Source organism: Phodopus roborovskii, unplaced genomic scaffold (genome assembly GCF_943737965.1).
Source record: "Phodopus roborovskii unplaced genomic scaffold, PHOROB, whole genome shotgun sequence".
Lineage (NCBI taxonomy): Eukaryota > Metazoa > Chordata > Mammalia > Rodentia > Cricetidae > Phodopus > Phodopus roborovskii.
The window spans coordinates 13,043,616-13,068,447 of NW_026126408.1; the positions used below are offsets into that span (position 1 = coordinate 13,043,616).

Genomic DNA, 24,832 nt, shown 5'->3' on the forward strand with positions numbered 1-24,832 from the left:
AATACCCGTGGTGGTTGAACAAACCTAATTTGGGTGGGGCACTGACAGCCCAGGACCAGGGAGGAGTCCTCTCATTTCCACTTTTACTGGTATCTTCTGATCTCAGAAATAAAATTAAATTTCTTGTTTTGGAACCTAACCTTGCAAAAAGTCGGTTATCAGACTCAGTACACACAAACAATGAAAATTGGGCATCAGGTAATTTTGGACAAGAGAGAAACTGTGTCCCAGGTACTCTTCACTAGAGAAAGACAATCCCAATGAGACAAGATCCTTCTGACAAGAATGAATGCCACATCCGCTTAGAGATCAGTGGGCTTTGGCTGCACCCTCTTCCTGGGTTTGCAAGAAAGAGCAAAGGAACTCTGGGGTTTCTGGGGGCCCTTTGGTGGTAGGACCCAACAAACATTAGAAACTTGTCTACACAGCTTTAGACTTCAGTTTATTGCTGCTTTGGCTAAATCAAAGACACTTGGATTCCCCCCCCAGGTGCGGTCTTCAGTACCGGCAGCCAAGGCTCTTACTATAGAGATCTGGCTCCCCCTTGTGGCTTAGAGATAGCCAATTAAGAGATGCCCCAGGACTTCCCCCATGGAGAGAGTTAAGGGAGCCTTTACAAGCTAGAATTATTTTGGGATGTTTCAGGGGAAGTCAAGAATCAAGGAAAGCTTTGGAATAAAGGAGGTTAAAGTGAGGCAAATAAAACCTGAGGATGTTTTGAAGGCTTACAGTTGTTATGTGGCATGAACAACAAAGAGTTAGGCCCTTGCTTGGGAATTCTGGACTCCAGACAGAGTTAAAGAAGTTCAGAAATGTGTTAGAATTGAATAAGGCCTGGCAGTGCATGCCTGTAATCCCTTCATGTGAGCAGGTGCATAGGAGATTGTGAATTGAGGGCTCTCTTTCCCAAAGAATTATCCAAAGACAAATGAGCTACAACTTGCCTCCAAAGAGCTAGCTAGCATTCTTTGGAGAAAGCAAACATCTTAGGGGATGAAAACAATTAGAAAGTAGGCAGCAACCATGACAAAATGTTGACAGGGGCTGACCACTGGATTGAAGAAGATAAAAGCAAATGATCCCTCTGATACCCATTTGCTAGATCAAAACCAAGAATATTTAAAGTGAGAGACAGTTGGATACTGAACATATTTGAAATCTAATATTAAAAATGGAACTCACAACCATTCTTCCACGTCAGCTAGCTGTTAATTTCACAACTAAGGTGATATTGGGATTAGGCAGGCTTGCTTGCATCTTGAGTATGTTGAAGAGTCTGAAAGGTCGAAGAAGGGAGTTTGAGCCACATGGGGGATGAAAGTACCAACCCAGTTCCAGATATGGGCTCAGCAAACACAGCAAAATGCCCAGTATCCCATCTAAACTCAAGGTGGAGTTTGTACACATGGATTAGATCCTAGTATTGTGAGGACAGACTTTTCATATAGAATCTAGATGGTGTAAAACATTCCTTTCAGGCTGGAGAGGTGGCTCAGAGGTTAAGAGCACTGACTGCTCTTCCAGAGGTCATGAGTTCAATTCCCAGCAACCACATCATGGTTCACAACCATCTATAATGAGATATGGTGCCCTCTTCTGGCCTGCAGGCAGGCATTTGGGTGGAACACTGTACATAATAAATATATAAATCTTTTTTAAAAAATTCCCTTCATGGGAGAGGGGAGAACTGATCTTTTTTTAGTTGGTGACTAAGGGCTACAGAGTGAGAGAAATATAAGATCTGGTTTAGAAGGTTCCTAAACTCCAGAATGATGGGGTGTATTGGAAGCAAACAGGCAGAAGATATTCTCACTGCTAAAGCTGGAAAAATTGAACAACAAAATGAAAACAACAGTACTGAGTTGTAACACAAAGTACAAAAGAAATACACACACATCCATACTAATAAATATAAATGAACAAGTAGAATGTGGTGAGGAAAAGACAAATCTTTCTTACTCCAGAATTTCAAATAATATATGTTGTGTTATAGTATTCCTCCAGGAGATGGAACTTAATCATGCCAGCCCCTCCATACCTCCAATAGAAGTTAGATTTATAGATTTGCCACTTCCAGAAGCAAAATATAAACAAAGAAAGAGAATAACTTCAAGTAGAGAAATGTCCTTGAGACTAGTGTTGCAAGTTAATAACACATCCCTCCTGGTATTCTGGAATAGGAAGGGCGTGGCCCTGCTGTGTAGTCTCCATCTTACCCCCCCCCAGCTCAGTCTAAGCACAGAGACATCATAGAGACTCCCCCTCTTTCTGGCACAGTGACAGAGATTTGTGGAGCACTCAGGACGCTGGGTTTGGTCTCTAGCAGCATGGAATTATGGGTTGGATCCTGATTAATGGTGGGAAAATATGAAATACAAATGAAGGCTGGCTTAGATAGTAGTAAATGTGTCAATGTTTTTGTTTTAGGGTTTATGTAGCTCAAGCTGGCTTTGAATTTGCAATGTAGCCAAGGCTAACCCTGGATTCTGGATCCTCCCACTTCCACATTGCAGGTTTACCTCATGGTCTTGACAAGTGTACTGAGGTTTTATAAGATGTTTAAAGTGGGGCTGAGCCGGGCACTGGTAGTGCACACCTTTAGTCCCAGCTCCCGGGAGGCAGAGACAGGCAGATCTCTGTGGGTTCGAGACCAGCCTGATCTACAGAGCAAGTTCCAGGACAGACAGATCTGTTACACACAGAAACCCTATCTCAAAAACCAAAAGCACAAAAGAAAACAAAGGGAGTAGGGTTGGGGAGATGGCTCAGTGGTTAAGATCACTCACTGCCTGCTCTTCCAGAGGACCTGGGCTGAATCCCAGCAGCCACATGGTAGAATTATAACTCTACTGCCAGGGGATCTAATGCCTTCTTGATCACATGTGTGATCCTAGACATACATTCAGGCAAAATATCAATACACATAAACTAGATTTTTAAAAATGTCAAGGATAGAGGAGAAAGGGTAAATGGAGTTTACTATATTATTATCACAGCTTTTGTGATTAATCTAAAATAAAAAGTATATTAGAAAACTAGATTTCCTGCAGGGATGTGATGGCACACGTCTTTAATCCCAAGCTCAGGACACAGAAGTAGGCGGACCCCTGAGTTCAAAGCCAGTTACATCCCCAGCATGGTGGCTAAATATTTAAAACACATACGAGGCTACTTGATCAAGAAAATAAGTTTACTTTGGCTCTGAGTTGAAGCAGTGTTGAAAGGTCACATTTGGTGACAGACCTTTTACTGGTAGAGTCCAAATGTGGAACAGGGAGCACATGTGTGAACCAGATGTGGAACAAGGAACACATGTGTGTACCAGATATGGAACAAGGAACACACGTGTGAACCAGATGTGGAACAGGGAGCACACGTGTGAACCAGATGTGGAACAGGGAGCACACGTGTGAACCAGATGTGGAACAAGGAGCACATATGTGAACCAGATGTGGAACAGGGAACACACGTGTGTACCAGATGTGGAACAAGGAACACATGTGTACCAGATGTGGAACAGGGAGCACACGTGTGTACCAGATGTGGAACAGGGAGCACATATGTGTACCAGATGTAGAACAAGGAACACATGTGTGAACCAGATGTGGAACAGGGAGCACATGTGTGTACGTATGTTCTTTTTCTCTCTTCTAAGGCTACTGGTCTTCAACCATGGAGGCTCCATGCACAGAATTTTATGCTTAATCGCAACTGGAAGGCCCCACTTTTAAACACCATAGTTGATGTCAGGCTAGTGGCGCTCACATATCCGCTCAGCACATGGATGGCGGTGGCAGTAGGATTAAGAAGTTCAAGGCCTGACCTAGGCCTTCTGCATGTGTGTGACAATTGTATGGCTTAGTCTGTTTGTAAGGCTCCTAACAGTAATATCAGGACCTGTCCCCAGTGCTGAGCTGGCTTTTGGGAATCTGTCCCCAAGATGGATTACCTCACCCAGCATTTATGAAGGAGGAGGAGCTTGGTCCTATCTCAACTTGATGGCCATGAGTTTTTTCAAGCCCACAGGAGGCTTGGGCCTTCCTAAATGGAGATGGAGGAGGAGTGGATTCGAGGGGGTGGGTAGACAGGAGTGTGTGTGTGTGTGTGTGTGTGTGTGTGTGAGAGAGAGAGAGAGAGAGAGAGAGAGAGAGAGAGAGGACAGGAGGGAAGGGAGAGAAAGGAGGGAGGGGGAACTATGGCTGGTATGTAAAATAAATGACAATAATGTTAATTAAGTAAAATTTTTAAAAAGGTTCAAGGCCAGCTTTGGCCTCATAGTGAATTTGAGGTCTGATTGGGCTGAGACCCTGTACCAAAAATATTATGTTTAATAATAAACAATTATTTATGTACTTGAATTAAGTTCCTACTCTCCTAATGCCTTGAGGTGAAATTTCACCCCATGAACCCTTAAGGAACACATTGACATCATAATCTAAAGGTCCTTGTCAGGGCTGGTGGTAGAACAATGGTGAGACATGTCTACTGCTATTTCAGAGACTCAAGATCAGTGCCCAGCACCCATGTTGTGTGGTTCACAAACCCCTGTAACTGAAGATCCCCTCTAGCCCCTCACTAGTACCTGCACTCATGCACACATGCACATAAACACATAATTTAGCCAGGCCGTGGTGGTGCACACCTTTAATCCCAGAAGAGGCAGAGGCAGAGGCAGGTGGATCTCTGTGAGTTCAAGGCCAGCCTGGTCTACAGAGGAAGTTCCAGGACAGCCAGAACTATTTCACAAAGAAACCCTGTCTCAAAACAAAACAACAAACAACCCACCACCACAACAAAAAAACCACAAAACTTACATAATTTAAAATAGTAATAAAACAAATCTCTAAAGGTCCTGTTGAACTGCACATAAATATTTTAAGAACCCAAAGGGATATCTCATTCCTAATTCTTCCCTGGGAAACCAGGCTGGTATACAGCTAGCACCTGCAACATAGCATATGCTCAGAGAACAAGTCAGAGTCCTTTAGAACTAAAATTCTTATAGAAATTGCAGTGTGTGGCTGGAGAGATGGCTCAATGGTTAAGAGCACTGACTGATCTTCCAGAGGGCCCAGGTTCAATTCCCAGCACCCACATGGCAGCTCACAACTATCTGTAATTCCAATTCCAGGGGAATCTGACACCCATGGCAATAATGCACATAAAATAAAAACAATTAAAAAAGTGTACAGTGCTTCATAAAGCACAAATACCATCTTTAACTACTTTTTTAGTGGGTTTCCCAAGAATATTAATTGTACTGCCCCTAGAGACAGAAATTCCTGTGGAGAAAAGACCTTGTCTGTCTTCTACTAGTCAGTAGTTCATTAGTGTTCCTATATGAAACAAAGTTTTCTTTATCACATGAATTGAACACATCAATATTGTTCACTCTAGAGAAGACAGTGTGATACAGTGTCTATTCTAAACGTGGCAGTGAGACCATAGGCCCTCCAAGGTCACTCACTGCTCAGTGTGATGTGTGTAGGAAATATGGAGACCTGTGAACTTAGAAAACCAACTTCAAGTATCCCAAGTCTCTTGATTCTGTCTTCTAACCTGCAGTTTGAAATTTATGGCCATAGACCCAGCTCAGGACAGTGACCAACCAGCTCCAAAGAAAATGTGAGTCAGAACAAGCTGTTTTGGCAGATCTTTGAAACTCTGCCTAAATGACAACTTTGTCTAGCTGGACCCTAGAAGGAAGATTCGTAGATGGATTCTTCCCTGAACTTTAGATACCAGAGCTCTGAGAGCCAAGTCAGCCACAGGGAAGGGCAGCAGCTGGTACCTGAGTGTGCACACGGACTGGCTTTACCTGGCAGTGCTTATTGTGATGTCATGGAATCTCAGTGTGGAGACAGAAACTGTAGATGAGAAGGGTATGGGCTTGAGTAATGGCGCTCATGTGGGGGCTGGATGTCCCACTGCCGCCGGCACATCTCAGTCTTATGCTACTTGGTTTCTTGGTTTGTGGCATATGGGTATTGTTTTCTAGGTATCAGAGCCAGACACAGGTGGCAGCCAAGACAGAGGTATGTGATAGCCACTCTATTGAAATTCACTTCTCTCCATGCTGAAGCCCTATAGGTTTGTCTGAATGCCTATCCCCTGGGCCCCTGGGCCATAGGAGAAACTAAATGGAGGGCAGAGAGGGGTTGAGACAGCACTGGTAGATGGCTCCCTGCCCCCACCCCGTCCTTTTCTTCCTTTCTTTCTTTCTTTCTTTCTTTCTTTTTCTTTTCTTTTCTTTTCTTTTCTTTCTTTCTTTTTTTTTTTTTTTTTGATTTTTCTAGACAATATTTCTCTGTGTATCCCTGCCTGGCTCTCCTGACTCACTCTGTAGATCAGGCTGGCCTTGAACTCAGAGACCAGCCTGCCTCTGTTTTCCAAGTGCTGGGATTACAGGTGTGAGCCACTGCTGACCGGTTTGTGTTTCTCTTAATTCACTTCATGAAGCCTTAGGCTTGGCGTGGTGGTGCATTCTTTTAATCCCAACACTTGGGAGGGAAAGACAGGAGGATCTCTGTGAGTTCAAGGCCAGTCTGGCCTATGTAGTGAGTTCCACAACAGCCAGAGATACACAGAGAAACTACACAGAGACTGTTTCAAAAGAAGAAGAGGAAGAGGAGGAGGATATGTAGTAGTGGTAGCTTTATCATTTATCTATTATCAAATAGACACTGAGGAAGTACATTCTGTCTAGGAGCTCCAGCTGAAGTGAATACATTGATATGATGTAACTTTGGGGGGAAAGAGTTTGAGGAGTAGTGTGGATATTGTCCATCACATGGATGTGATGCAGATGATAGTGAGTTTGTTTTATAAAGCTTTATAATCATATGACATGACAGAGAAGGTGTTAGGAAGTGAATTGCAAACGGAACTTTATCTCCAGCAGGAGAGGAACGGAGTATTTGTGCATGTGTTTAACGTTAGTAGGTTACCACTCTTCTGAGTTTTCAGTTCTGTGAGCAAACCATGAGGGACTGGCACCCCCGCAGTCCTGCTATCTTGCCCAGACATGGCATGCCTACCTCTTCTATTTTGGTCATTCCAGTGAGTGTGTGGTATCACATTGTAATTTTATGTTCATGTTCATTCCCCCTGATAACTAGTAACACTGAACAGCATCTGAGGCTTACTAGCCATTTGGAAATTCTCTTTTGTAAACTGCCTATTGAAGTCATTGTGCATTTGTGTGTGTGTGTTAGTGAGTACATAGCTCATGCTAACAAAACACTCTACCACTGAGCTACATCTCTGGTCCATTTTCTTTTAGTTTTTTTTTTTTTTTTTTTTTTTTTTTGAAACTGTGTGTTTCTGTAATCCTGGATGTCCTGGAACTCTCTCTGTAGACCAGGCTAGCCTCTAACTCACAGAAATCTGCCTGACTCTGCCTCCCGAGTAGTGGGGTTAAAGGCATGTGCCACCACTGCCTAGTGTTCCTTGACTTTTATTAAGGATAATTTTAGGCAAATCAAAGGCACACAAAATTAGTAAATGAGCCTAGTGTGAAGAAGGCCCTTTATTCAGGCCTCTGTATGGGGGAAAAAATGTGGCCTGATGAATCTTCATAGACTTGTCACTTGGCTTCAACCCTGCCTACATCATTTTGAAGCAAATCAGAAAATTTCCTGTTCTAGTGTGCCTATTTTTGAGATTCTGCCCCACTCCAAACAGAAAAAAAAGAGAAACGCAAAACAGATCAATCACAATATCATTATTACACCTAAAAATGTAACAATCTAATTTGAATAATTCCTTAATATCTCAAATACCCACCAGCATTTAAATTCCAATAGTCACACAATGACCAAAATAGTCACACAACCCAACTCAATATTGAATGTTGGGATTGAACAGCATGCTTATTTAATCTGCTGTCTCTTTTATTTGATTAGTTTCATTTATGTATTGGATAAGAGGACCATTCCTCTAGATTTCTCAGTCAACACCTGTTGATCAAGAACCCATGCTATGTAGCCATGCACATATGGGCAACACTAATCAGACTTAGTGAGTTATCAAAAAAAAAAAAAAAAAAAGCACCCACTTGCTCCTTTGCTTCTACTGTGAGTTGAAGCTGTGCAAAGGCCTCATGTGAAACTATGGACATGCTAACACTTGGCTCTTAGAAGGCCAAAACCATGAGGTCAACTAAACCCCTTCCTTTTTCTTTCTTTTAATTAATTTATTATTTTACATGTCGATCCCAGTTCCCTCTCCCTCCCTTCCGCCCTTCCTCTTACCCTCTCTGCCCCCTCACATGCACCCTGACCACTCTCCCCTCCCATCCCCCCATCTCAATTCCACATGTAGGGCAATGCCATCCAGGTGTGGTCATGTAGATCTGTCAAGTCATTTGAAGTAGGGACCAGGATTTCTCACCTCTCTCTAGATTAAGGCAGTTATCCCTCCATGGGGGATGTGTCCGCAAAGTCCTTTTGTGCACCAGGGATACATCCTGGTTCCACTGTCTGAGGTCCCTTAAACCCATATTCAGGGGGACCTGAGTCAGTCCCATGCTGGCTTCCCAGATATCAGTCTGGGGTCCTGTTAGCTCCTCCTTGTTCAGGTCAGCTGTCTTTATGTGTTTTCTGCAACCTGGTCTTGTTCTCTCCTTCTGCATCTGGATTCTAGTTCGACTCAGTGTTTAGGTATGGGGGTTTGCTTCTGTTTCCAACAGGTACTAGATGAGGGCTCCATGATGGTGGATAAGTTAATTGTTGATCTTACTATCCGGGAAGGGCATTTATGGTAGCCTTTCCACGGTTGCTCAAATTGTTAGTTGGCGGCAGTCTTGTAGATCTCTAGACTTTTCTTTAGGTTCAGTTTTCTCTTCAAACCAATAATGGCTCCCTCTTTTATGTTCTCTCTCTCTCTCTCTCTCTCTCTCTCTCTCTCTCTCTCTCTCTCTCCCTCTCTCTCTCTCTCTCTCTCTCGTCTTCTGTTCCTACCCTGGCTCAATCTTCCTAGTCGCACGTGCTTTCCTCTCCTCCCCTTCTCTTTCTCCTACTTCTTTTTTTTTAGTTTTAAAAATAATTTTATTATTTAGGTAATATAGTTTAATGTAAGAACATCAATGAATACACAATTAATGAAAAACATTCAACCCCTTCCTTCATAAATGAGCTGATGAGAAGTATTCTAGTTCAGCAACTCAACATGAACCAGAACCAAGAGGAAGTTGGGTTTAAGATTTATGAGAATTTGTTTTCTGTTGGGGAGAGGAGACATATTTCATAGGTAATAATAATTATCAGGAGGCACATAATGGCATTTGGTATAGCATTTTATCTGTATAGCATCTATCTATCTATCTGTTATCTTACCTATCATCCATCTATCATCTATATCATCTATTTACTTATTTTTAGTGCTAGGGATCAAATCTCATGTGCTAGGCAAGCAGTTCTCCCTTCCTTCCTTCCTTCCTTTCTATTTTTTTTTTTTTTCCAGACAGGGTTTCTCTGTGTAGCCTGTAGACCAGGCTGGCCTTGAACTCACAAAGATCCACTTATCTCTGCCTCCCTAGTGCTGGGATTAAAGATGTGTGCCACCACTGCCCCCTTGTAAATACCATTTTATAAATAATGCTGAAACCTGAAAATACAATTCCATATGGATCTGCTTAGAGGACCTTCTAAGCTTATCATTTTGACTTTATTCTCCTGTAGGAATGTTCTCTAAGTCATTTCATGTGTAACAGTTTTATTATTTCTTTTCCAATCTTTATGTCTTTGTTCTCCTTGCCTTCATTTATGATTGTAACTTCCAGTACAATATTCAGTAGCAGTGTGTTGTGGGCATCTGTCTCTTTTATTAAGTCTAGGAAATTTTTCAATAATTCACCAGTTATGTATAATGTTTTTTGTAGTTTTGCAAATGTTATTTACCGAATTAAGGAAGCTTTATCAAGAATTTGTGCTAAATTTAAAAAAAATCTTCTAAAATTTAAATTTAATCCCTTTATACTGGATGCTAAGTATTAAGCATATTTCTGACTCTATTTAGATGGCCATGTATTTTTCTTGTTGCATGAGAAGGTAAGATCTTAAATCAAGTGTGATTTCCTAGGATACCTATAACACATTTGCAATGTTGGTCCCAATACTTGAATTAGATTTATTAGATTTAGTTTGCTGATATTTGTTTGAGATTTATGCATTTATGCATAAATATATTGGCTGGTCAGGTCTTAATTAGATTTAGAATGATGGTTGTTCCTGCTTACTCAATTAAAAATAGAAGCAAATCTGCATTTCCATCTCATTAATGTAACAGACACCCTCAACACTTATGGAGTTAAAAGGTTTTTGGAGTTCTGTACTAACAATCTGGAACAAAGACCAGATTTTTCTTTATCACATACACACAATACATACACACACATAACACACACACACACACACACACACACACACACACACACACACACACTTAGACAAACTTAGGTAAGAGGTAATGTTATTGTCCTGAGTCCAAAATCTGCAGCACAGAATGGGTACACTTTTGTGTGCTTCAGTCTTGTAGAAGGATTTGTCCTCTTCAGGGAGTTCTAGTTTCTTCTCTTAAAGCCTTCATCTGATTGGATGATTGGATGATGCCCACTCACAGTATGGAAAGCAATCTGCTTTAAAGTGTACCCATTCTAAATGTTAATCATATGTAAAATTTGTCAAAGAAATGTTCTAGACTAATATATGACCAAACAACTGGGCTCCATAGCCTAGCCAAGTCAACATAAAATTAACCATTACACTCTGTTCTCTTGCTTAGATTATTATTATTTTAAAAGAGTGTGTGTACAAAATTGTGTGTTTGTGTAATTGTGAGTATGAACATGAGCACAGGTGCCAGCAGAAGCCAGAGGTGCTGGATCCCCTGGAGCTGGAGTTACAGGTGATTGTGAGCCATCTGATATGGATGCTAGGAATCAAACTTGGGTCCTGCAAGAGCAATATGTGCTATTAACCACTGAACCATCTCCCTAAAGGTTGTAATTTTGAAAAGGGGTGCCAGAGAGGCAGACAACATTTGACAGAGTTCATGTAGAGAGGGTTTTTTGTTTTGTTTTGTTTGTTTGTTTGTTTAATTAGGGGAAAGGGAGTGAGAAAAGGGGGAGGGAAGGAGGGAGAGAAAAAGAGAGACAGAGACAGGCAGAGAAGCAGAGAGAGAGAGAGAGAGAGAGAGAGAGAGAGAGAGAGAGAGAGAGAGAGAGAGAGAGAAAGATGGGAGGTGGGCATGGCCCTTTTAAAAGGGAACATAGTGAATGTGCACAGGTGGAACTCTTAGTGGCTGCAGCTGAGGTTGTATCCTGTCAGAACCCCAAGGGCAGGCCAGTGCAGATGCCTGAATACTAAGTCCAATTCTTTCTTTCCTTCTTTTTTATTTGTAAAGAGTTTCATAACTTAAATAGTTCTTACATTTAGGTTTTTAATTCCATCTCAAGTTCATTTTAGAAATATGACATGAAGTTTCATTCCTTTCCATGTGGTTACCCAGTTGTCCCAGCACCATTTGGAGATCGAGTGGTCATGGTGCCTCGGTAGAGATCCAGTTAATTTCTTTTTAAATAATCTTACATAATAATTTAACAATTTTACATATCAATCCCAGTTCCTCTCCCTCCCATCCTCCCACTCTCCACCTTTTCCCCACCCTATGCCCTATCCATACCTCAGATAGGGTGAGACCTTCCTTGGGGAATCAACAAAGTCTGTTTCTGATTTTTAATATTAGATTCCATTGGTCATTGATCCTTAGGTCTATTCTTAAACGAGTACCACAACTATTTTAGAGTACTGTAGTTGTATACACAGTTTTTCAAGATAGGGTTTCTCTGTGTAGCCCTGCTGTCCTGGAACTCACTCTGTAAACCAAGCTGGCCTTGAACTCAGAGATCTGCCTGCCTCTATTGTAATTACATAGGGATTTTTAGGACAGGCTTTTTATTTCTGAAAAAAAAAAGTCATTGGGGTTTGAATAGGAATTACACAACAACCCTACAGAATCTATAGATTGGATTAGCAAAGTCATTTTAATCACACCTTCCAATCATGAACAAAGAATGTCTTATTTACATGTCATATTTACTATTTACTTTTTTTTTCCAAGACAGGGTTTCTCTGTCAGTAGCTCTGGCTGTCCTGAAACTCACTATGTAGACCAGGCTGACCTCAAACTTACAGAGATCCACCTTCCTCTGCTTCCCCAGTGCCCGGGATTAAAGGCATGTGCCAACACCACCCAGAGAAGAACTCTTTTTTTTTTTTTAATGTATTTATTTACTTCTTATGTGTACAGTGTTCTGCTGGTGTGTATGATTATTGAACACTAGAAGGCGGCACCAGATTTCTTAATAGATGGTTGTGAGCCACCATGTGGTTGCTGGGAATTGAACTTAGGACCTTTGAAGAGCAACCAGTGCTCTTAACCTCTGAGCCATCCCTCCAGCCCCCTACTATTTACTTTCTATAACAATGTTTTGTGGTTTTCCATCTCATGACATAGCCACATCCCAAAGACCCCACCTCCTAACACTATTACCTTGGGAGTTAGGATTTCAACATATCAAATTGGGGGAATTGGACCAAATATATGTTGGAGGAAGTTCCCTGGTATTTCTAATTTGTTGACTGTCTTAAAAAAAATTGAATGGATAAACATCCATTGGTTTTCATTCTGCACCGTTGATATGACCATAGTAGTTCCCCACTTTATGTATTAGTATGGTATAGTGTATTGATGATCGTGTTATGTTTAGTTATGCATTATTTAAAAATCATTTTCTCTATTGTATATGGTACTGTTACATAACAATAACTTCCTACGAGTATATGTTGTACACTGAGCACCACCCACTTCTCCCACTCTTCTCCTTCACTGTCTTCACCTTAGTTTCATTTATTCTTCTAGGTGATTTCATTTCTACTTTAATGACATGTTTAATCTGATTTTATGAAACTATAAAATCTAGGAACTACAAATGAGAAAAATCATTTGATGTTGATCTTTCTGAGGCTGGCTTAGATTGCCAGTTGCCTCCCTTTTTCTGAAAACTATATGAACTTTGTTTATGGTTGAAAAAATCCATTTAACACACAAACATTTAACATCCACTCCTCCGTTGTTGCACACATAGGCTGCTTCCATAACTTAGTTATCATGAATAGTGCTGCAGTAAATGCTGTCATAGTAAACATCCATTCGCCCTCTGAGTAAATCCCAGCTGTTATTATATTCATCATCATTCTGTAAGTTCTGGCCAGTCCAGTTAGGTGTACTATGTGTACATGTTTATTTCTGATAACAATTTTTTCTCCACTCTGTCTTACATTTTTTAATAGTTTCACAAATGTAAATCTAGATAGGCAGTTTTTTTTTAGCACATTAAAGAATTTATTATGTTGTTTTCTGGTGCCCAATATTTCTAACAGCACATCAGCTCCTGGAAGACCTTACTATGTATGTGGATATGATAACTTATTTGGGAGCAAGTATTAAGATCCTGCCTCTCCCGTTCTCAGCACTTTTGAATGTGCTTAACTCAGCTGTTCTCTGGTTTCTGCTGTCACAGCACTCACATACCAATGGTCCTACTTCTCCTGGGCTGCTAGTCATTAAGTAAATGAACAGACTGCTTCAAAGCATGTTTTAGGGATACAGAGATCTGTCAGTCAGTAAAACACTTGCTTTGCAAGCACAAGGACCTGACTCCAATCCCTAAAATTATGTAAGATCTGTGTTCAGTGGCACACACTCATAATCCCAGCATAGGTGTGTCCTTGGGGCTCTCTGCCCAGACAGCTTGGCAAGCTCCAGGCCAATGAGAGACCTTGTCTCAAAAATCTAGGTGGATGGCACCTGAGCAATGAAACTTGAGGTTGACTTCTGGTCTTCCATGTAAGTATGCCACATAAGTAGGCACACCCCTGCACACTTGTGTGCCCATGGGAACAAACACATGCACACACATACAGAATAAAATGTAGGCGGAGTTTCTTTCCAGCCTGGTCCCGCAGCTGATTCACCCCAAATAAACACATAGACTTACATTAATTTATAAATTGTTGGCCAATGACTGGGCCTTCTTACTGGCTGGCTCTGTCTTAACTATTAACCCATAACTACTAATCTATGTATTTCTACATGACTTTATCTTACCAGAGAATAGGTGCATCCTATCTTCCTGGCCTATACATGGTGTCTCCTTATGGTGCCTCTCTGCCCCTCTCCCCCCCTCTCCAGCATTCTCCTCATCTCATAGCCCTTCCTAGCTTCCTGCCTCTTCTGGCCGATCAGTGTTTTATTCATCAACCAATAAGAGAAACATATATACAGAAGGACATCCTCCATCATCAAAGCAGTTTTTAGATTCTTGGAAAATTGAGTATTGAGTTTCTATGTCTTTCAGTGCTATTAATCTTCAAGTCTTGCTACATTCTTTCTCCTTTTGCCTTTTGGGGTTTTTATTATTGTATCTCCTATGTTTCTTGGCTCTATTTTACCTCTCCATGCTGCACCATAGATGATATCTTCAAATCTTTCATCACATGGAAATTTTAAATTGAATAGGAGAGTTTTTTTTAATAGACATTTCACTGGGATTAAAGATATTTGCCACCCAAATTCAGATGTCTTATTTTGAGACAGGGGTTCATTCTGTAGCTCAGGCTAGCTAGGAACTTACTGGATAACCTAAGATGGCTCAAACTTGGGGTAATTCTTTTATGTCTGCCCCCAGAGTGGAGGGTTTACAGGCATGAGCCACTATAATCTGGATTTATAGTGTTTTTTAAAATTCTATTTATTATTTTTTAATTTTATGTGGATTGGTGTTTTACCTGCATATATGTCTGTGTGAGGCTGTCAGATCTTGGGGTTACTGTTGTTAGCTGCCATGTGGGTGCTGGGAATTGAACCCAGATCCTCTTAACCACTGAGCCATCTCTCCAGCCTATTTCTAGTGGTTTTGAAGACTAGGAATTTACTCAAAGCATTTCATTTGTCTTCAGTGACGGCACCATCAATCTAGACATGCTTTAGAATTCATGGTTTGGAGAGTTTTTTTGTTTTTGTTTTTCTTTCTTTTTTGATTTATTTGTTATTTTACATGTGATCCCAGTTGCCCCTCCCTCCCTCTCTGCCCCCTCACATGCACCCTGACCACCCTCCCCTCTCATCCCCCCATCCCAATTCCACCTGTAGGGCAATGCCATCCAGGTGGGTCCCATGAGCAGACTTTTTTGAGTTTTTGAGACAGGGTTTCTCTGGTTTCTCTGTGTAACAGTTCCAGCTGTCCTGGAACTTATTCTGTAGATCAGGTTGGCCTTGAACTCACTGAGATCTGCCTGCCTCTGCCTCCCAAGTGCTGGGACTAAAGGTGTGGGCCACCAGCTTCTGGCTTGAAGGTGTTTTGAGGACCACTTAGATAATGTGGACTCAACATTGTCTCCAATCTCCTAAGAGACAAACTTGCAGGCATGTCCGTGAGGGAGTTTATAGACTGTGTTTCTTGAGGTTGGAAAATCTCTAAACGTGGGCAACATGGTGCCATTGGCTTTGGTAGTAACTGGATAAAAGTGAGAAAATGAACACAGCCACTGTCTCTCTCTGACTATGACTAGCTAATGCTTGCCTTCCCTACCATGATGGCCTGCACTCTCAGACTGTGAGCCAAAATAAACCATTCCGTCTTTGGTCTGCTTTTGGCCCAGCAATAGAAGTAACTAATGTAAACTGTGAACCACATGATCATCCTGATGTTCAAAGTTTCCAGAGACTCCTCTTCAGGCCTTACACTTTTCAATGAGAAGCCAAATTTGCTAGCAATTAGCAGGGTCTGGGAATAAGTGGTAAATTTGTCATTTAGAGATTCTCATTTAAGCATATAAGGAGTGTCTTCTACTGGATTAAAACTGTTAGTAATTGGCGAGATTGTGGTTAAGAGCACTTGCAGAGGACCCAGGTTCAATTCCCAGAATCCATATTGAATGTTGCAAACATCTGTAACTCTAGTTCCAGGGGATCTAACACTGTCTTCTAGACTCAGAGAGCACTAGGCATCATGTAGTTCACATACATACACAAGTAACACTCATGCACATAAAATAATAGTTATTAATTGACAAATGCATATTTATGAACCATAATATGATGTTTTGCTTTATGCACTGCATAATAAATCAAGCAAGTTAACACATTTTCACTTCATGTTTTTTCATGTGTATGATGGGAAATTTAAAATCCATTTTTTAAGCAATTATGTTCTTTTTTTAAAAAAAACATAATTCTTTAACTAGTTCATTGTCCAAGGTGGTAATGATATTTTTATATATTTATTTTTTCTGTTCCAGTCTTTCACATTTGAATTCTTTAAAATTCACATTACTAATTGAGTGGTGGTGGTTCATGTCTTTAAACCAAGCACTCAGGAGGCAGAGGCAGGCAGATCTCTGAGTTTGAGGTCAGCCTGGTCTACAGAGCCAATTCCAGGACAGCCAGGACTACACATAGAAACCCTCCTAACTCAAAAACCAAACAAACAAAACAACAAAAATTCACATTTTTCACATTTGATTTTTTAAATTAAGATTTGTTTTTATTTTATACACGTGAGATTTTTGCCTACATGTGTGTATGATCACCACATGTTGCCTGGTACTTCCAGGAGTCATAAGAGACATCAGATCCCCAAAACTCGGTCCTCTCCAAGAGCAGTGCTCTTAACAGTTGAGTGAGTTCTCAACCCACTTAGAATCCATCTCTGAATCCGATGTTAAGAAATGATCCACTTTTATTTTTCTCATTATTTGCTACTGTCTGAGTTTCTTTCCTGTCATTGTGACAGAATGCCCTGACAAAAATGACTTGCGGGGGAGGGTTCATTTCAGCTTACAGTCACTCAAGGTTATGGTCCATTAGGGAAGTCAGTTGCAGGAGTTCAGGGTGGCAGGTCACATTGCATCTGCAGTAAAAAAACAGAGAGCCCATGTCCAAACTGCAACTCCCTTCCCTTTACCCACGAACATGGTCTAGGACCCCAGTCAAAGAATGGCGCTGCCCATAGTGGTACTCAGGTAACGGTTATCAAGACAGTTCCTCACGGGCACGAAATTTTGTCAAGTTGACAAAACTTTATCATCACAGCTACAGAATCATTTTCTTGTCACTACGTGGAGCGCTCTTCAATTAAACTGCTACATATAAGTGAATTTATTTCAGAGCTGGGTTTTGGGTGTTTTTGTTTGTTTTGAGACAGGTCTCCTATGTAGCCCAGGCTGTCTTGGACTGTTTAGGTCAGGCTGGCCTCAAAAGCACAGAGATCCTGATTATTTCAGAGCCCTTCCTTCCTTCCTTCCTTCCTTTCTTCCTTCCTTTTTTTAAATGCCACCTGTCTGCTCCTGTGCTTATCAGCTGGTCTTAATTTTTGGTCCAGCAAGTTGCTCCCTTATACTTATTTATGGTTACTTTTGGCAATTAACAGATCTTTATATTGAAACATTCCAAGAGATACATGGATTAAGAATGCCTTAAAGTAGAATTTAACTTAGGGAGGACTGACATTTTTGAAATTAAAATCATCTCAGCTAAAAGCCTAGAATATCTCTCCAATTATTCAGACTTTCATTTCTGTCCTGTGTTAAATGTTTTTATATATAAACTTCTGTTATTTGTTAATTAAATACTTTGATATTTTATCACTTTATTTATTAATATAATAAAGAATGTATTTTATTACTTTAAATATTTGGAGTTTTTATTTAAATAAAAATGTTCCTTTTTAGTCCCAAATGCTGCTACTATAGGCATGTGCCACTATATAGGCATGATTAATATTTATAAGTTTGTTTTGGATTCAAAAATTTGATGTATACTATATGCACTATTTATAGCTTGATCTGGTAGTGTTGGCCTGTAATCTCAGCACTTGGAAGGTAAAGGCAGGAGGATCAGGAGTTCAAGGTCATCTTCAGCCACATAGCAAATTAAAGGACATCCTGGGCTACATGAGATCTTGTCTCAAATTAAAAAAACAAACACAAAACAAAACAAACAATATTTATATGTATACATATTAGATTTGTTGGAGAATAGCTATTATTGCCATTGTTTTCATACTTATTGGTCCTACTCAAGTGATCTGTAATTTTGCAAATTTTGGTGCAAATATATTTTTCTAAGAATGTAATGAGTTCTTTTATCAGGTTTCAATATATAGTCATTCAAATTCTCCCCTCCTTTTTCTAGTTTTCTATTTCTAAGATTTACAGTTCCACCTGCCGAACATTGCTGCCCTAGGGGTGAAGGTTCAGATAAAGTTCTTTTACAAACGTGCATTAGTTAGTTTCTCACAAAATTGTAAGGAAAACTCAGAGTGGTTTACTATGCTCTGAGCCAAGGTGGAAACATAATAGAGCCCTCTAATGGCCATCAGGAAACAAAACAAAACAAGGAACCGAGGACAAGGTATACATACTACTCAAGGACTTGATCCTGGTAGCATAACAGGTTCACCTCCTACTGATTTCCAATAATGCTAAGTTGGCATTCCTGTGGTCTGATCACTTCCCAATCTCTGAATGTTGCATTGAGGATCAAGCATTCAACACATAAGCCTTTTAAAAAGAATTCTTTGGTGAAAACATACTCAGAGCTCATTCTTCCTCACCTCGTGAGCAGGGATTTTCTGGTCACCATTGGCTCAGATAACTACTGTTCTACATGAAAGAAATAGGGTACAGCAGGGCACTTGGGGGAATATGTCTAATATAGTAAATTATGACTATTGAAGTCAAAGGAAAGTGGTCTGTTTGAAATCAAATTTCACAGATCTGAAACAGGAGTCGGCATCAGCCCGTTGATGGAAAGGCTGTTACTAGGCAAATATTCAGTTGGGGACATCCTGATGAAAGTCTGCAGTTTTAAAGACCATTAAGGATAAACTTAGGGTATCTGTGTGTACATACAGAGGCATATGAACACTGAGTTAATGTAGAACAGTGGCTTTCAACCTTTCTAATGCTGAGACGATTCAATACAGTTCCCATGTTGTGGTGACCCCAATCACAAAATCGTTTTCATTGCTACTTCATAACTGCAGTTTAGCTAGTTATAAATAGAAATGTAAATATCTGTGTTTTCCAATGGTCTCAGGTGACTCCTGTGAAAGGGGTTGTGGCCCACACAGGGGTTGAGAACCACTGATGTAGAAGGAGGACTCTTGAGGTGCATGTAGAAAGTCTTTGGTACTGCACTTATCTCCAGCAGAAGGGAGCAAATGCTTTCCAGGCTCTACTGTTTTCATGTCTGACACAACCAATTTTATCTCAGTTTCGGCAACTTCTTACTATGTTTCCTCTGTGGCACACTGAGAGTCTTGGTTTTTTTAAACAAGGTCTTACTCCAAATGCATACCTTATACAGGACATTTCTTTGTCCCAACTTTGCTCCTAATCCAAATTTTCTAACAGTCTGATACTGAAGTGACTTAGGACCTCAGCATAGCCTCTGAGGTTTCCTTGTTGCTTTTCAGGATTTCTTTTTCCTTTATGGGATTCCTCACTCTCTTTGCAGTGTCCTACCCAATTCAACCCGAACCTGTAAAATTAAAAGAACTCATTTGAGGTCCTATAAATAGCAATTCAAGAAACACAGGTCCAGGAGCCTTTGGATCCGTGTTCTGAGGAAGACAGGGCAAGTAGGAGTGTGTATGGGCGAGCAGCACTGACTACTGGGAAAGAACAGGGCCCATGTAACCAATAGACGACAAAGAAAAGTCTGCATGCCAGATAAAATATCCATAAAACAAGAGCTGAAGAGCCGATGGGCATGTGTCCCGAGTTTCTAGTTGTCTGGTCTTTCAGTGTGTTTGTCCCAGAGGCCTGCAGTGAAGGGTGGAGGGGACCAAGCTTCCTAAGCAGCAACCTGAGACGAGAATAGCTTCCATCAGTAGCTCCCTGGGCTCCACTTGGAAAAATTCTCAATATCGCTTTGTAATTCACAGAGGATAAAATCTGCATTTTAAAAAGATGCCACATCTTAACCAGTATCTGTAGGTATTTCACAGTGCAGCACTTTCCAGATTACTTAGGTCTGTGATCTATGTAGGTCACATGGACGTAAATCTACAGAAGAACTATTGGTAGACAGTCCTTTTGCTTTGCTTTTCTTTTGCTTTTCCTCTTTAATTAATGGTCAACCATGGACAAAAATTATTAAATAATGCATGACTAAGCATAAAATAAGTTAAAAACTGTCAAAACTACCACTACAACTAGAGATATTTTGCTTCAAGCTGGGCTAGTGAATCATGGGCGTATTCATCAAATGCCCCAGAATTGTTATCTAGGCTCTTTTGACACCTTTGAGATAACTGATATGCTGATTCAAAGAGGAGGAATAAGCTTTTTAAAAAATATTTTTAATGGTAACAAGTGTCATTAATACCCTTAAATTGACCCGGAACATCTTTGCAAAGCCTTAGGAATTTACCACTTGTTATAAAGGTCTTAGGAACTGGAACATAAATCCTATCAAGGTCATTCCCCTTGTCCCCTTTCAAGCCTCACCTCCCAAAAGCTCAGAAAATGCACCAGAGATTCACAATATGACATTTGCAATGACAATCTCACTTGCTTACAGTGTGCTTTTCACCTGAAAATCTACCAACTTTTTGATCTCTAGCATAAATGGCTATTATGCTAGAGTTATTCTTCCATTCTTTATGAAATTAAACACAGGCTTCTGTGTTCAATGATATTCTTTTCTTCCCTCCCCCCTTCCCTCTCTTTCTCCCTCTTTTCTCTCTCTCTCTTTTTTTTTTTTTTTTTCTGAGACAGGATTTTCTGTTCAGCCCTGGCTGTCCTGGAGCTTGCTCTGTAGACCAGGCTGGCTTCAAACTCCCAGAGATCTGCCTGCCTCTGGCTCCTAAGTGCTGGGATTAAAGGCGCGCACCACTGCTGCCCAGCTGATATGACATTTACCACATATGTAAGCACTCAGGAGGCAGAAGCAGGATCTCTGTGAGTTCTAGGCCAGCCTGATCTACAGTGTGAGTTCCAGGACAGCCAGGGCTACTCAGAGAAACACTGTTTCAAAAAAAAAAATACAAAAAAGAAAAAAAAATATTAAAAATTATGTTTGTGGTGTGTACGTGCACGCGCGCGCGCGCGTGTACATGTATGCATGGGGCATGTAGAAGTAGAGAAAAACCTGCAAGAGTCAGTTATTTTCATCTACCATACTGGTCATACGGATTGAACGTAGGTTGCCAAGGCTTGGCAACAGGTACCTGAGTCATTTTGCTGGCTCCCACATGACATCTTATCGCTTAGTTGGATATTTTCCTTACTAATGCAAGTCTCTAGAGTACAGGACTCATATTTATCTCTAGAGTCTCAGTACTACACACAACAATCTAGGACTTAGGTTTTATTTATTTTTTAACACTTACTAATTTGTGAGCCACCATGTGGGTGCTGGGAATTGAACCCAGTACTCTGGAAGAGAAGCTAGTGCTCTTAACTGCTGAGCCATCTCTCCAGCCTACACACTTACTAATTTGTATGTGTGTGCATGTATGTACAAATGCCCATAGCATCCATGTGCAAGTGAAAACAACTTGTGGAAATTGCTTTTCTCCTTTGACTATGTGGGCTCCAGAAATGGAACTCAGGTAATCAGGCTCGGTGCCAAACACCTGTGCCCACAGAGCTACATACATACATACACACATGCACACACACATACACACACATACCCTTAGTATATTTAATAAATTATTCATAAATAAATAAATGAGATAGTAACTGGTGATATGGTTACAGATGACAGTGTATTGATACCTGATATAAAACATACCTATATTTCATAGATAAGATGAGATGTATTGTCAATAAAATCCCCAACCTAGAACATAAACCTGACTTTGTTTCTTTTTGTGTGTGTTTCTCTAGGCTTCCAAGCAACATAATCTAAAACAGATCCAGAGACTCACAGGTCAGAATAATTCTATCCCTCATTAGTCAGCTCAAGGCTGATGACTGATCAATCATGGACCTGCTTTAGTAGTTGAAGCTCAAAAAGATGGTGTGGCTGGAGAGTATGCCCATCTTTCTGATGTCTTCACTCCCAAAGTCATGCAAACAGCCCCATAATTCCTCCATTGTTTCCTTTCCTCATGCTTCTCTGTCCCATACATTTTCATGTAACGCTCCAAGTATGGGAAAGGAGAATGGGCAAAGGTTAACTACCAAGAGTTTGGTAAGGGAGATCCACCACCTTTATTCATCTACCATGGATGAGGAAGTGGGGTGGACATCTTTGAAGGAAAAGATGTATCAGGATCTCTGTGCCCCTCACTCTGTATTCCCATTCTGGGGCTTCTAATGGGTCACTTCTAGTACATGATGAGGACAGCACAGTATGCTTAAAAAACAGAACCAAACTTGATAGCTGTGTTGTATCACTGATTGGTATCATGATGGGTGTGACTTCATCTTTGCTCTCTTAATTGTTAGATGACATCAGTAGTCACTATGCTAACAGTCTCTACTCGTGTTACAGTTTCACAGTTAGAAGAAGCCAGGATGAATATCATTGAAGCCGATCTGACATGGTAAGTAGAGTCTTCAGATTGTCCTGTGACAAATACCTTGCTGACTAGTTTCATGTCAACTTGATACAAGGTGGCATCATTTTGGAAGAGGGGATCTGAATTGCCCCCTCCCATATCGTCCCAACGGGCAAGTCTATGGTGCATTTTCTTCCTTCCTTCCTTCCTTCCTTCCTTCCTTTCTTTCTTTCTTTCTTTCCTTTCTTTCTCCCTCCCTCTCTCCCTCCCTCCCTCCTCCCTCCCTTCTTTTCTTTCTGACAATGTTTCTGTGTAGCCTGGCTGTCCTGAAACTTACTATGTAGACTAGGCTGGCCTCTACTTCCTTAGTGCTAAGATGAAAGGCATATGCCACTATTTCTGGCTGCATTTTCTTAATCGATGATTGATGTGGGATGGTCCAGTTCTCTGTGGGTGATGCCATCCATGAGACCTCAGATGTACAAGAAGGCAGGGTGAGCAAGTCATGAAAGCAAGCCAGTAAGCAGGGTTCCTCCACAGCCTCTGTGTCACACCTGCCTCCTTGATCCATCTTGCTCTAAGTTCCTACCCTGACTTCCCTTAGCAGGGGAGTATGACCTGAGAATTATTAGCTAAAAAACAAACCTCTTGCCCTCAAGTTGTTTATGATCATCATGTTTCACCACAACAATAGAAATATAGCTGTGACAACATCTTAACTGTAAATGCTATAAGTAAAAGTTGGCACTTTATTTACTGTGGTAGCAATTACCTCTCTTTTAAATTAACTTCCTGTTCTTACTGGCTGGCTTACTGATCCTTTAATATCATATCAGTTCTGTTGACATACTCTGCTATGTCTAGTATTTCAGGACTTCCTGCGGGCTGGACACAGGAATATGTATTCTGGTCAATAGACAGGAGTCTTCGACAGATCTTCCGACATTTGGAAAATGCAAGGTCAGGAAACAGAGTTTCTGGGTAGCGGGGAGAGAGAGAGAGATTGAAGGGAGGTAGGGAGGGAGGAAGAAAAGAAAAGAAGTAAAGGAGGAAGGTAAAAGAAGGTTTGAACAGTGGAGAACTCTTGAGATTTATTTTATTTATTTTATGTTTTATGTGTATGGCTATTTTGCCTGCATGTACCCACAGAGGCTAGAAGAGGGTATATGATCCCCTGGTACTGGAGTTACAGGTGTTTGTAAAATACCATGTGGTTGTTGGGAACCAAACTTGGGTTCTCTGGAAGAGCAGTCATTGGTTAACTGCTAAACCATCTCTCTAGGCCCCACAGTATGTATTACATTTATTTATTTATTTATTTATTTATTTATTTATTTATTTATTTATTTGTATTTTTGGTGCATGTGTGCCACATCATGTGTGTGGAGGTCAGAGGACAAGTCACAGGAGTCAGTTTTCTTTCCAACATGTGGGTCTTAGGGATCAAAGTCAGGTTCTCTGGCTTAATGGCAAACACAGCTGTGTGTGTGTGTGTGTGTGTGTGTGTGTGTGTGTGTGCATATGTGTATGTATGTATGTGTGTGTGCATGTGTGCATGTGTGTGTATGTATGTGTGTATGTGTATATGTGTGTGGTATATAAAATTTGGGTGTCACTCCTGGGGAGCCATCTACCTTTTTTTTTGAGATAGTCATTCACTGGGACTCACAAATTGGCCTTAGCTGTCCAGTGAGCCCAGGGATCCACTTTTCTCTGCTTCCCTAGCATTGGACACTATGTCCTTTTATTTTTATGTGGGTTCTAGGGATGGAGCTCAGCTTCTCTGTATAGCATGTACTTTACTGGCTCATCTAATTTGCTCTGGGGTGGAGGAATTCTTTACATAAATAATTGGTGTTTATGAAGGTATTACCTCTTTCCCCTCACCTCCCTTAGGCCAAAAATATTTTGGATTTGAAATGATCACTCTTTCTTCTTCTTAATTTACCCCCTTTTCCAAAGAAAATAAAAACTTCGCTTTGTTTCTCAGGTCAACACTTTTGGAACTGAGATTACTAGAATCCCGGGGTGTGTCTTCCTCCCCCATCTCTGACATCGTAGTTCCGGAAGTTGCCCCACCTTGCTGTTATTGTAAAAAGGGAAAGCATTCTCCTGACTACAGCAGGTCTTCTGGGTCATCTGACAACAGCTCGAGCCTGTCTTATCTTCCAATCTTTTCTGAAGGAACAGCTGTTTCCTCCCAAAAGGCCCCATCTATGCCTGGGAGCCACAGCACATCCCTGCCTCCTTTTC

General features: G+C 40.8%; 1 protein-coding gene across 1 annotated transcript; it reads left to right on the forward strand.

Moving 5' to 3' along the window:
- Positions 1-5,867: 5,867 nt before the first annotated feature.
- Positions 5,868-23,564, forward strand: LOC127220151 (uncharacterized). The gene is made up of 4 exons (XM_053825515.1): positions 5,868-6,035; positions 21,963-22,005; positions 22,573-22,624; positions 23,444-23,564. Exons 1-4 carry the CDS (start codon positions 5,898-5,900, stop codon positions 23,562-23,564), a joined length of 354 nt encoding a protein of 117 aa, XP_053681490.1. The 5' UTR covers positions 5,868-5,897.
- The last annotated feature ends 1,268 nt before the right edge of the window (positions 23,565-24,832 follow it).